A 13,345-nucleotide genomic window follows, 5' to 3' on the forward strand; every position below is an offset into this window, starting at 1 on the left:
CACCTACTATGTATCAAACTCTAGCATTAGTGATTTAAAAGTAAATAGAACAGGGGCTCCTGGGTGGCTCAGTGGGTTGAGCCGCTGCCTTCGGCTCGGGTCACGATCTCAGGGTCCTGGGATCGAGCGCCGCATCGGGCTCTCTGCTCGTCGGGGAGCCTGCTTCCTCCTCTCTCTCTGCCTGCCTCTCTGCCTGCTTGTCATCTCTCTCTGTCAAATAAATAAATAAAATTAAAAAAAAAAAAGTAAATAGAACAGCTAAAAATTCTTTAAGGAAAGGTAAGACAGAAAAGAAATTAAACACGGTAGTGAATGCTATGGAATATCAAATTCAGGGAGAACAGTTATGAAGGATGGGAGTGTGATGGACTTTAGAAAGGGTGATTTAAAGGGGTGCGTCTGGGTGGTGCAGTCAGTTAAAAAGGGTGATTTAAGAAGAAGGCTTATAGGATGTGACATTTCAGGAGGGAGGAGACAAAAGTGATGAAGCAAGCCTGTGGTTACATGGGAAAGTTCATTCCAGGTAGAAGGACAAATGCAAAGGCTCTGAAGAAGGAGCCTGCCTTGTTACGTTCAAAGACTATGAAGGTGGGTGTAGTCAAGAGCAGCTTGCACAAGGAAAGTGACAGCTGAAGTCAGAGAAGTGTAGGCAAGACGCACAGACAGGGATGGAGCCTTACCATCCACAGAAAGAACTCTGCTTATACTAGGAGTATAGCCCCTGAAGGAGTTTAGGCAAAAGTGACATAAATCATGGCTAGGAGATCACTTATATTTTAAAAGAATCACTCTAGTTGCTGTATTGACAACAGACTATAGAGAGTGGAAAAGGGAAGAAATAAAGGGGACCTGTAAGGAGTTTACTCCAAATACGCAGGAAAGAGAGGATGCTGGCTCAGACCAAATAGGAAATGAGGGAGCCAATGAGAAATGAGTGGACTCTGAATACATTTTAAAGATCAAACTGGGAGGCACCTAGGTGGCTCAGTGGATTAAAGCCTCTGCCTTCAGCTCAGGTCATGATCTTGGGGTCCTGGGATCGAGTCCTGCATCGGGCTCTCTGCTCAGTGGGGGAGCCTGCTTCCTCCTCTCTCTCTGCTTGCCTCTCTGCCTACTTGTGATCTCTGTCAAATAAATAAATCTTAAAAAAAAAAAAAAGATCAAACTTAAAGAGGTGCTGGCAGATTAAATATGAAATGTGAGAGATGATTTTGGCCAAGCAATGGAAGAATGCAAATGCCCATTACCAAGAGAAGAAACTAAGGGAGAAGCAGGCTTACGGGCAGAAGATGAGGCAGGAATGTGGTCTTACATGTGTTACATGGTTACATGGTTTGAGGTGTCTATTAGATATCCAAGAGAAGATAACATGGATGTACTGCCTAGGTTAAAAAAAATAATAATGCCCATTATTATCAAGAAAATAGTAATTTCTGCTGAGTGAAAATTTCAATGTCTTAATTTTACTGACTTCTTGACAGGGCAAAAAATTTTCATGATTTAAAGGGATCTCAAACATTCCCCAAACTCAAATGTAAAGAAAGATCTTATTAACTGGACACACAATGTAGAGAATACAAGTCACCCAAACATACTCTAACCCAGTTATCAGATCTCTAATGGCTCTTCACTGGAAAAGGCTAGAGTTGTAGAAAGAACACTTACTGCTGAGGATGTAGAGAAGACGGGGGGGAAGGGTATGCCTGTGTCCAAGGGGGTTTGAGGAAGCTTTCCAGGCCCGGAGTGAAGGAGGTCTCGAAGGCTAGAGCCTTCGGTTTTGTTGTTAGAGGCAGTGGGACCCAGTAACAGACTGTTGAAAAGCTTTGGAGTCAACGGAGAGACCTTTGCAGTGGAGTTGAACGAGTCCAGCCCAAAGGGTGAATGAGACTCTTTACTGAGCACCGACCTCAGGGACCCTGCTTCTGTAAGGACATAACCGGGAACAATATTAGGCATCATGAGGAACATCCAACAGGCAACTGACTCCTAAAAATCAGCCAAGTGGGAAGGAGCAGATTTTCCCTACTCCTGCCCCCCAAACTACATATAGTTTCATATGGACCAAGCCTGACCAGATATGACTATAGCAGGATCACGGCCAAGGAGAAGCTCTCCTACTACTTTCTTCCTTTCCCCGATGTGAATTTCAAACTTCTTCTTATTCCCATCCATCTTTCATCTCCCTTACTTGCTAAGACAGTGTCTTTACAAGGGGGTCTTCAGAAGACCTGTAGGGGAATCACCTGGGGTGATCACGAGAAATGGAGATTCTTGATAGTTCTTTAAGAGGTTGTCACTTAATAGTTCTGGAGAGGCATAGGAATCCGCATTTTTAACAATTCTCCAGGTGACTTTGTGCCCACTGAAAACCTGGCTGCATAACAGAACCACCTGGAAGCTTATTAAAAATCTATGATTAATTCTGACTAAAGAGGTCTGGGGTAGAGCCCAGGCATGTGCTTTTTTAAAAAAGCTCCACTTCTAGAAAGAAAATGAAGGAGATTCCCTTATTTTATGTGAAAGAGAAAGCAAGCAGCATGCTTTATAAATGTGGATAGTAATGTGTGAGTATGAAGAATCCCTGAATAACTCAAGTGTTCCACCCGTAGGCAGGGCAAAGGCTTGTGTTTATCTCACCTTTTGTTTCCTCTTTAGCCTTCTGAGTTGCTAAATCTGCCAACCAGTGCAGGGCAGAAGAGGGGGGAGCCGTGTCGGGGCAAGGGGGCCTGATGGCTTTTAGCTCACTATTGCTATTTGAAGCTGAACTCTCTGCTTTCAGAGAGTCCTCAGATCTGATATCAGTGCTGTCGGCTTTTGGAACATGGTCGGTCTCTGACGTTACTGCTGCAGTTCCTCCTCCGCCTGAGAAGGTGGTTTCACTTCCAGAAGAGGCACTAGGGTTTATGCTAGGAAGCTAAAGCATAGAAGGCCAACATGGTTAGAGTGCTGTCCTTGCACAGGAAAAAACAAAAAACAAAAAACACAGTAAGGGCTGCTGACACTGAAAAGGTCTGGGAAAACAATGTGAAACTGTCCCATAAACTGCTATTTCATTCATTCATTAATTTACCATACATTTAAGGAGTTCTGCAATGTGTCAGAAACTTGGTTCTGTGGAAAGAACAGTTGAATGTAACAAATATTTTAATAGAAAGTAAGCTCATTAAGCTGTTCTGAGGATTAAATGAAATAGTATACGCAAAGAGTTTGGTATAGTGCTTGGCACACATAAATAATCCATAAATGTTCTATTACTGAATTTTCCAGATGATTAGCCTTAATTCCTGTGGCTCCTCCTGACCATGTGTTGGTTGTGTTCTTGGAAAGCAGGTAGGGGTATGTGTGTGGGTGTGCATATGTGTTTTAGAAACAGCCTCTTGTTCAAAACAGTTACCATCAAACCGGAATGACCTCCACCTCTGACAGAGCAATGAGCAAACCACTGCCTCTCTGGAGGCCTGGCATTGTTTTCAGGGTAGAATGATCCCAGCTCAGCAGGCCAGTCTTCACATTTCTGTCCTCAGTACCTAACATGACAAGGACAGGGACCATGCACACAGATAGGACTGCCTTCCTAGTAACATTTTCTATACTTCTCACCTATATAAGGACTCTAAAGTGTAAATCTTGACAAGATGCAAAGAATTTCTTTGTGCTATTTATCAACCCAGCCTGAAATGGTTTTAAAATGACTGAAGAGAAACTCATACCAGGCAGAGGGAATCAAATCCCTGAGTAACATTTTTGGGGCTCTCTCTAGAAACACTTCTCCATCCCCTAATTCCTCAGGTATCCTACAGTAGCCTAAGACAACACAGGTGAAAATGGGGGCACTTCCCAGTACTAAGAGGTGAAGTTTCTCTCACATATACCCGCACATACCACTTTACCTGTGACATCCCATTGGTGACAGCAGGTCTCAGCACAGATTTGTTCTGCCGACTAATACAAGGGCAGTTTGCTTTTATTCCCCATTTGCCCCGGGCAGCATGTACCATGTCTCCAATATTGTAAAGAGCTGGAAGACAGACAGCAACAACGAAAGCCGCAGAATGTTTTATGTGCCAGGTATTGTGCTAAGGATCTCATTTATATTACCCTCCTCAACCCTTAAAGGTAAAGGTAAAAGGCTACCACTTCACATTTCAGTGAGGTGGTAGCCTTTACCCTCAATTTTTCTGAAAAAGATTTTACTTACGATTTTATTTATTTGACAGAGAGAGAGAGTACACAAGCAGGGGGAGCAGAAGGCAGAGGGAAGGGGAGAAGCAGGCTCCCGGCCGAGTATAGAGCCTGACGTGGAACTAGATCTCAGGACCCGAAGGCAGACGCTTAACTGACCAAGCCACCCAGGCACCCCTAAATTTATTTAAGCAGGCTCCACACCCAGACCTCAAGACCCTGAGATTAAGAGTTGTATGTTCGGGGCGCCTGGGTGGCTCAGTGGGTTGAGCCTCTGCCTTCGGCTCAGGTCATGGTGTCAGGGTCCTGGGATGGAGTCCCAAATCAGGCTCTCTGTTTGGCAAGGAGCCTGCTTCCCTTCTCTCTTGGCCTGCCTCTCTGCCTACTTGTGATCTCTGTCAAATAAATAAAATCTTAAAAACAAAAAAAGAGTCGCATATTCTACCAACTGAACACCAGCCAGGTACCCCTAAAGATTGTATTTTTTTTTTAAGTGATCACTACACCCAATATAGGGCTCGAACTCACAACCCCGAGATCAAGCATCGCACTCCACTGACTGAGCTAGCCAGGTGCTCCACACTCTCAATTTCTGATGATGAAACTGATACTCACGAGTAGTTTGTCATTTGCTCAAGCACACATAGTTGGTAAATGGAAGTACTAACAGTTTAGCTGAGGTATACTTAGCCCTAAAGTTCTGTGCACTCTTAACTACTAACCTACACTCCCTCTTTTTTTTTTTTTTTAAATAAAGATTTTATTTATTTATTTGACAGACAGAGATCACAAGCAGATAGAGAGGCAGGCAGAGAGAGAGGAGGAAGCAGGCTCCCTGCTGAGCAGAGAGCCTGATGTGGGACTCGATCCCAGGACCCTGAGATCATGACCTGAGCCGAAGGCAGAGGCTTAACCCTCTGAGCCACCCAGGCGCCCCTACACTCCCTCTTCTAGTAAACATTAGCAAGCTGACCTGTAGGAGAAACTCTAGGGTTAGATTCTTTAATGTTCGAAAGCATGGTAAACATTCTGAATTGTATACTTGAGATTTGTATACTTTAAGTTATACCTAACAAAAAAAAAATGTAGAGAAAAAAAACAGACCAGTGCAAACTTAACATCAACATTTAACCAATGCTTAGATCAGCAGGGAGCAACCATCCTACTAGTGCACTGAGGGAACCCTTCTGCTTGGAGGCACTGGGTATAAGGATCCAGAGTGCCCCTTGCACAGCAGAGGAGAATATAGATAGTAGACTAGCCATCTTCAATGTCTATGTGTTATCAGAAGTATGGAAGCTGGAAACTTTTTGGAGGACTCACTGAAGTAAGCTGGGACTGTGACATAAACAGGATCACTCGTTCCTACTGTTAAGCTGCTTTCTTCAGGGATTTAAGAAATTTGATTAGCTTTAGGTGGATTTTTACAAACCTAAAATCAAAAGTCTTTCTAGAAGCATTTGGGACTTCTATTCTGATCCTACCAACCACAGGAATGTAAAATATTATGTCGAAAAGTAACCAATGTCTCCAACCAGAAAGGTGAGCCAAGTGTGCACTGGCTGCATAAAATCTAACAGCTATCTAACGATTCAAACTGTCAGAAAAATCTGGGGAGGCTAAACAAAATCTGGCCAGGATAAACCACCTCACCAGATTTTATGGTGTGTGAGTTATACCTAAATTAACTTAAAAACACTTTTTTCCCCTCAAATGTTCTTTATTTTTAGTATTTTTTTTGGTTTATTTAAGTAATTTCTATACCCAATATGGGGCTCAAACATACAACCCCGAAATCAAGAACTACCACTCCTCTGACTGAGCTAGCTAGGAGCCCTTCTTTCCCCAAATTTTGAAATAACTCCCTTACCTGTGCCAGGGATGATCTGTGTGGGCATGAGATTCTCTGGTTCATGGGACTGCCCCTTTGCACACTTCAACCAGGAGAAAACCTCTTCATCACCCATCTCTTCGGTCTCTGAAACAGAAATAAAAGAACTTCATTTATTTTACGAGGGTCACAAGATATATCCTTCTCAGTGAGTCAGAGTTTCAGATCCTATAGGCCAACTTTCTCAAGGGCCAGAGAAGACAACATCTAACTTTCAAAGAAACTGCTTCATTGTTTTATTATTTATTGTATATACATACAAAAAATTCAACAATTTAAAGTGTGCACTTCAATGTAATTTTGACAAATGTATACAATTGTATAAACACCGCCACCTTCATGATATAGAACTTTCCATCTCCCTTCCTGATGTTCCCTCAAGTCCTATGCTTGTGGTCAAAGCCTTTTCTTAATCTCTGGCTACCACTGATCAACTTTCTAATACTAACGTTTTGCTTTTTCTAGAATTTCATATAATTGGAAGCATACAGTAGTCAGTTGTGTCAGGTTTCTTTCAGATAGCATGATTTGAGATTTATACATACATGTTCATTATCAGTAATCATTCCTTTTTAATGGCTGAATACTCTTCCATCGTATGGATATCCTTTTTTTTTTTTTTTTTTAAATATACTCATTCACCAGCTGGTGAACAGTTGGATTGTTTCCAATTTGGGGCTATTATGAATAAAGTTGCTATAAACATCCAAGTAGAATCTTTTAGGTGGACATGTTTTCATTTCTCTCATAAATCCCTAGAAGTGGGATGCTGGATCATATGGAATGTTTATAAGAAATGGCCATACAGGTTTTCCAAAGTGAGGTTATCAGTGTGCATTCCTACCAGCAATTTTAAGAGTTCTAGTTTTTCCACATCCTTGGCAACACTTGGTATTATCAGTCACTAAAATTCTAGCCTTCCAAGTGGATACAAGGATTGTTCACTATGGTTCTAATTTTCTATTGATCTATCTTCTTTGGTAAAGTATTGTTCAAATCTTTTGCTCACTTAAAAACTGGGTTGTCTGTAATATTATGCAGCCATCAAAAATATGAAATCTTGGCATTTGCAATAACACGGCTGGAACTAGAGGGTATAATGCTAAGTGAAATAAGTCAATCAGAGAGGAACATCTCCCACTGATTATCATATGATCTCACTGATATGTGGAATTTAAGAAACAAGACAGAGGATCATAGGGGAAGAGGGGGAAAAAAATGAAACAAGACGTAACCAGAGAGGGAGACAAACCATGAGCGACTCTTAATCTCAGGAAACAAATTGAGGATTGCTGGAATGGAGGGGGGTTGGAGGAATTGGGTAGCTGGATGATGAACACTGGGGAGGATATGTGCTGTGGTGAGTGCTATAAATTGTGTAAGGATGAATCACACACCTGAAACAAATACATTATATGTTAATTTTTAAAAATTTTTTGTCTTCTTATTGAGTTCTAAGACGTCTTTATTGTGGATTCATGTCCTTTTTTTTTTTTTTTAAGAATTTATTTATTTGACAGGCAGAGATCACAAGTACGTGGAGATGCAGGCAGAGAGAGAGAGAGAAGCAGGCTCCCTGCTGAGCAGAGATGTGGGGCTCGATCCCAGGACCCTGGTATCATGACCTGAGCTGAAGGCAGAGGCTTTAACCCACTGAGCCACCCAGGTGCCCCATGGATTCAAGTCCTTTAACAAATATGGGATCAGTCAATCTCTTCTCCCAGTCTGTAGCTTACCTTTTTATTTGAGACTGTTTTTTTGAACAGCGAAAGCTTTCAAATTTGATAATTTTTTTGCTTTTTGTGTCCTATCTAAAAAATATTTACCCAACCCAAGGATACAAAGATCTTCTATTTTTTATTCTGGAGGTTTTATAGTTTTAGCTTTTATGTTTAGGCCAATGATTTACTTAAGAGCTAACTTTTAATATATGACATGAGTAAAAATTAAGTTTATTTTATTCGAGTATGGATACACAGTTATTCCAGTACCATTTGTTGAAAGAACTATCTTTTCCCCACTGAATTATTGTGGTACCTTTGTTAACTAATCAGCTGATTATATGCGTGCTTATTTCTGTTTTATTGTTATTACCACAATGCCTTGATTCTTGTAGCTATATTGTAACTCTTAAAATGAAGTAGTATGGGGCACCAGGGTGGCTCAGTGGGATGGGCCTCTGCCTTCGGCTTGGGTCATGATCTCAGGGTCCTGGGATTGAGCCCCGCATTGGGCTTTCTGCTCCGTGGGGAGCCTGCTTCCTTCTCTCTCTCTCTGCCTGCCTCTCTGCCTACTTGTGATCTGTCTGTCAAATAAATAAATAAAATCTTTAAAAAAAAATGAAGTAGTATAGATCCTCCAACTGCCTTCTTTTTCAAAACTGTTTTCATTATTCTAGTCCTTTGATTTCATGTAAATTTTAGAATCAGCTTGTTCAATTTCTACAAAAAGGCCTACTGGGATTTTGATTTGAATTACATGTAATAGATTAATTTGGAAGAAGTGACATCTTAGTACACCATCTTCTTTCCATGAATATGTCACATCTCTGCATTTATTTTGTCTTTTTTCATTTTTCTCAGCAATTGTAGTTTTCAGTGTATGCGTTTTTTGCATTTTGACTAAATTTATCCCTACACAATTCATGTTTTTTTGATGCTGCCATAAAGGATAGTGATTTAAAAATTCAAATTCTAATTGCTCATTGACAGCATATAGAAATAGAATTGATTTTTGTTGTGTTTTGTCCTGCAATCTTGCTAAACGCACATTTTAGTTCTTGTAGCTTTTTTGTAGATTTCTTAGGCTTTTTTTCTTTCTCTTCTTTAAAAAAAAAATTTTTTTTTTTTAAAATAATCACTACATCTGGGGTGCTTGGCTGGCTCAGTACATAGAAAACATGACTCCTGAAGATGACTCTTGGGTTGTGAGTGCAAGCCCCACAGCAGGTATAGAGATTACCTAAAAATAAAATCTAAAAAAGACTACAAAGTTAAAAAAAAAAAAAAAAAAAATCTCTATATCCATCATGGGGCATGAACCCATGACCCTGAGATCAAGAGTCACAACATCTTCCTACTGGGCCAGCCAGGCACTCTACTACACAGATGGTCATGTTACCTGGAAATAAAAAAATACTTTACTTCGTTCCAGTCCATATGCATTTTTTGGGGGTGCAGGTGTGGGAAGGGTATGCTTTTATTTCTTGATGTGTAGAAATGTATAGTAACTCCAGCTTAGAGTTGAGAAATTGTGAAAAGTAGACACCCTGCTTTGCTCCTGATCTCAGGGAGAAAAGGTCAGTCTTGGGGCGCCTGGGTGGCTCAGTGGGTTAAAGCCTCTGCCTTCAGCTCGGGTCATGATCTCAGGGTCCTGGAATTGAGCCCTGTATCGGGCTCTCTGCTCAGCAGGGAGCCTGCCTTCCCCTCTCTGCCTGCCTCTCTGCCTACTTGTGATTTCTGTCTGTCAAATAAATAAATTAAAAAAAAAAAAAAAGAAACCTTAAAAAAAAAAAAAAAGTCAGTCTTTTGAATTATATAAGATGCTCCTACCTGTACCTAGGTTCAGTGCTTTGCAACCTTAATTTTTCACTCCGTCAAAGACCTTTATGGACAGGTTTTTTGGTTGTTGTTGTTGTTTTTGTAATAGTGCTACCGACCCCAAGAAAACTGAATACAAGATATACTATATATCTGTTTACTTGTCCCGTCTTTTGAACTAGCTGCTTTTATGATTTGATTTTCTACTTTTGGCTTATTAGCTATATATACCTCTTTGTTACTATTGGCCCTAGGGTTTGTAGTGTCTCTAACTTAACACAGTCTGTCTTCAAATATTATACCACTCTTCACCCTGAGACCCCTGTAAAACTGAACTAATTCCATTTCCCTTCTTTTGTGCTATTACTACATATTTTAATTTTACATATATTATCAACCCCTCACTACATTGTTACTTTTCCTTTAAACAACTATCTTTTTAAAAAAGTAAAAATAAGAAAGCCTTTCATATCTACTTAAATATTTTTCACGTAGGAAGTTTTTCATTCCTTTGTGTAAATCTGAATTCCCTTTCTGTATCAATAGTTTTCTGACAAGTTGGCTGTCATTCTTATCTTTGTTATTTTGTATATAATTTGTTTTTTTTTTACCCTCTTGTGACTTTCAGATTTTTTCTTTCTCTTACTGCTTTCCAGTAAGGTGGTTTTTGATGTGTTTTGGGTGGTTTTAATGCTTCTTCTGTTTGAGATTAATTGCTGGATTTGTGGCTTTATAGCTTTTTCATCAAATTTGGAAAATTTGTGGCTTTATTTGTTCAGATATTTTTTTATATCTGTCCTCCTACTGTTGCTCTTTCTGGAACTCCCAACAATTTTGTTTCATAAACTGCCTGATACTTCCTATACTTCAAGACGGCACTCTTCAATCTGTAAGTTTAGTCTTTCTTCTCTCTGTCCTCAGTGTTGGTTTCTATTGTTATGTCCAACTTGTTTCTTCTGCAGTGTCTAACTGCCATTATCCCACCTAGTATAAATTTTTTTAAAGATATTTTTCATACCTAGATGATTCACTTGGGTCTCTTATGTATTCTGTTTTTCTACTCATCATATTCATGTCTCCCTTTATGTCTTTCAATATACCATTTATAATTGCAACTTTAAGGTCCTTTTACAGTAATTCTATCATCACTGTCATTTCTGAATTTGTTTCTATTGATCATTTCTTTCCCACAGATTATTGGTTATATTATCCTGCCTTTTTTGCAAATGTGATTATTCTTTTACTTTAAAATTTTTATTACTGAAGCATAGTTGACATATAGTTGATACTCTGAAGTAGTTTCATGTTTACAACATAATGATTTGATTCTATACGTTACGCCATGCTCTCCAAGACAAATGCAGGTGCCATCTGCCACCAAACAATATTATTACAATGTTAATGACTAGATTCCCTGTGCCGTAATTTTCATCCCTGTGACGACTTTATCACTAGAACTCTGTACCTCTTAACCCCTCTCACCTATTTTTTGCTCACCTCCCACTGCTTCCCCTCAGGAAATCACTAGTCTGTTCTCTGCATTTATTTATGAGTTTATTTGTTCATTTTGGTTTTATTTATTATTTTTTTTAGAGAGAAAGCAAGCAAGGAAGAGTATGTGAGTGGGGTTGGGGGTGGCAAAAGGAGAGCGAAAGAATCTTTTTTTAAAAGATTTTATTCATCAGAGAGCAAGAGTGAGCATGAGAGTACAAGCACGGGAGCCTCAGGTAGACGGAAAAGCAGGCTTCCCACTGAGCAAGGAGCTCAATGTGGGACTTGATCCCAGGACCCCTGGGATCATGACCTTAGCCAAAGGCAGACACTTAACCAACTGAGCCACTCAGGTACCCCCCCCCCCACCCCGCCGCTTTTTGAAAGATTTTATTTATTGGAGAGAATCTTAAGCAGACTCCAAAACCAGCGTAGGGCCTGACATGGGGCTCGATCTCATGGTCCTTAGCTGAAATCTCATGACCTGAGCTGAAATCAAGAGTTGGACACTTAGCTGACTGAGTCACGCAGGCACCCCTTTATTATTTTTTTAATTAAAAGAATTTTTTGGGGGGCGCCTGGGTGGCTCAGTGTGTTAAAGCCTCTGCCTTCGGCTCGGGTCATGATCTCAGGGTCCTGGGATCGAGCCCCACACCAGGCTCTCTGCTCAGCAGGGAGCCTGCTTCTCTCTCTCTCTCTGCCTGCCTCTCTGCCTACTTGTGATCTCTGTCAAATAAATAAATAAAATCTTTTTTAAAAAAAAGAATTTTAAGTAGTTTCTATGCCCAATGTGGGGCTTGACCTTGTCCCCGAGATCAAGACTTGCATGGTCTGATTGAGCCAGCCAGGTGTCCCTGTTTTGTTTTTGAGATTTCACATATAAGTGAAAAATATGGTATCTATCTTTGTCTGATTTATTTCACTTAGTGCAATACTCTTTAAGTACATCCATGTTGTTCCAAGTGGCAAGATGTCCTTATTTATGGCAGAGTAGTATTTCATCACATGTATGGAGATACATATGTGTATACCCTCCCCTCCCATTTTCTTTATCCATTCATCAACAGATGGACACTTGGGTTGCTTCCATATCTTGCCTATTGTAAGCAGCAATGCAGTAAACATAGTGGTACATTTTTTTGAATTAGCATATCCATTTTCTTTGGAGGGCCTCCATACTGTTTTCCATAGTGACTACACCAATTTAAATTCCCACCAATAGCACATGGGGGTTCCTTTTTCTCCATTCTCCCCAACAGTTGTTATTTCTTGTCTTTTTGATACTTGCCCTTCTGACATGTGTGACATAGGATCTCATTGTGGTTTTGGCCTGCATTTACCTGATGGGAATAATGTGGAACATGTCTTCATGTGTCTGCTGGCCATCTGTATGCCTTCTCTGAAAAATGTCTATGCAGGTCCTCTGCCCATTTTTTAACCAGACAGGTATTTTGTTTTGGTTTTGGGGGGGGGGGGCATTGATATAAGTCATCTATATAGTTTGGATATTAACCCTTTATTGGATATATCACTTGCAAATATTTTCTTCCGTTCAGGAGGCTGCCGTTTTGCTTTGTTGATGGTTTCCTTTGCTGTGGAAAAGCTTTTTATTTTGGTATAGTCCCAACAGTTTATTTTTCTTTTGTTTCCCTTGCCTGAGGAAACATATTCAGAAAAATGTTGCTAAGGCCAATACTCAAGGGATTACTGCCTATGTTCTCTTACATGTGTTTTATGGTTTTGGATCTCACATTTAGTTATTTAATCCATCTTGAGTTTATTTTTGTTTATGGTGTTAAGACAATGGTCTGGTTTCATTCCTTTGCAAGTAGATGTCCAGTACCAAAGAGACTCATACCTGCTCCTTCCTCCCTCCCTCCTTCTTCCTTCCTTCCTTCCCTTATTTCTTTCTCTCTCATTCTCTTTCTTTCTCAAGTCAACTCTATCCCCAGTGTGGGGCTCAAATTCATGACCCTGAGATCAAGAGTTGCATGCTCTACTGAGCCAGCCAGTTGCCTCCCGGTTTTTCATGACTAAATGCAGAGTTTTTTTACTTTAATGTTTCAGAATGCTGGATTTTGTCGTAATCTTTTCAAGAATGTTTGGTTTTAGTCTGGTGCATAGTTAAGTAGCCTGAAGATCAGTTGGATCCTTCCTAGGCTTGCTTTATACTATGTTATCTCCAGAGCCCCCTTTATTCTGGAACTACATTAGTGCCACTGTCAAACTGTGACCCTTCTGG

At 40.2% G+C, this 13,345-nt stretch overlaps 1 protein-coding gene across 2 annotated transcripts in view; it reads right to left on the reverse strand.

The window, feature by feature from the left end:
* KDM3B (lysine demethylase 3B) overlaps positions 1–13,345 on the reverse strand; it is a 70,574-nt gene that overhangs the window by 11,884 nt on the left and 45,345 nt on the right. For both annotated transcript variants that reach the window (XM_082725474.1, XM_082725475.1), the window contains 4 exons: positions 6,053–6,160; positions 3,891–4,018; positions 2,638–2,914; positions 1,666–1,922 (listed from right to left, as the gene is read on the reverse strand). In XM_082725474.1, coding sequence (XP_082581600.1) covers positions 1,666–1,922; positions 2,638–2,914; positions 3,891–4,018; positions 6,053–6,160 — 770 coding nt within the window. The remainder of the gene's footprint in view (positions 1–1,665; positions 1,923–2,637; positions 2,915–3,890; positions 4,019–6,052; positions 6,161–13,345) is intronic.

This window comes from Mustela nivalis, assembly GCF_964662115.1.
Source record: "Mustela nivalis genome assembly, chromosome: 3".
NCBI classification, from domain to species: domain Eukaryota; kingdom Metazoa; phylum Chordata; class Mammalia; order Carnivora; family Mustelidae; genus Mustela; species Mustela nivalis.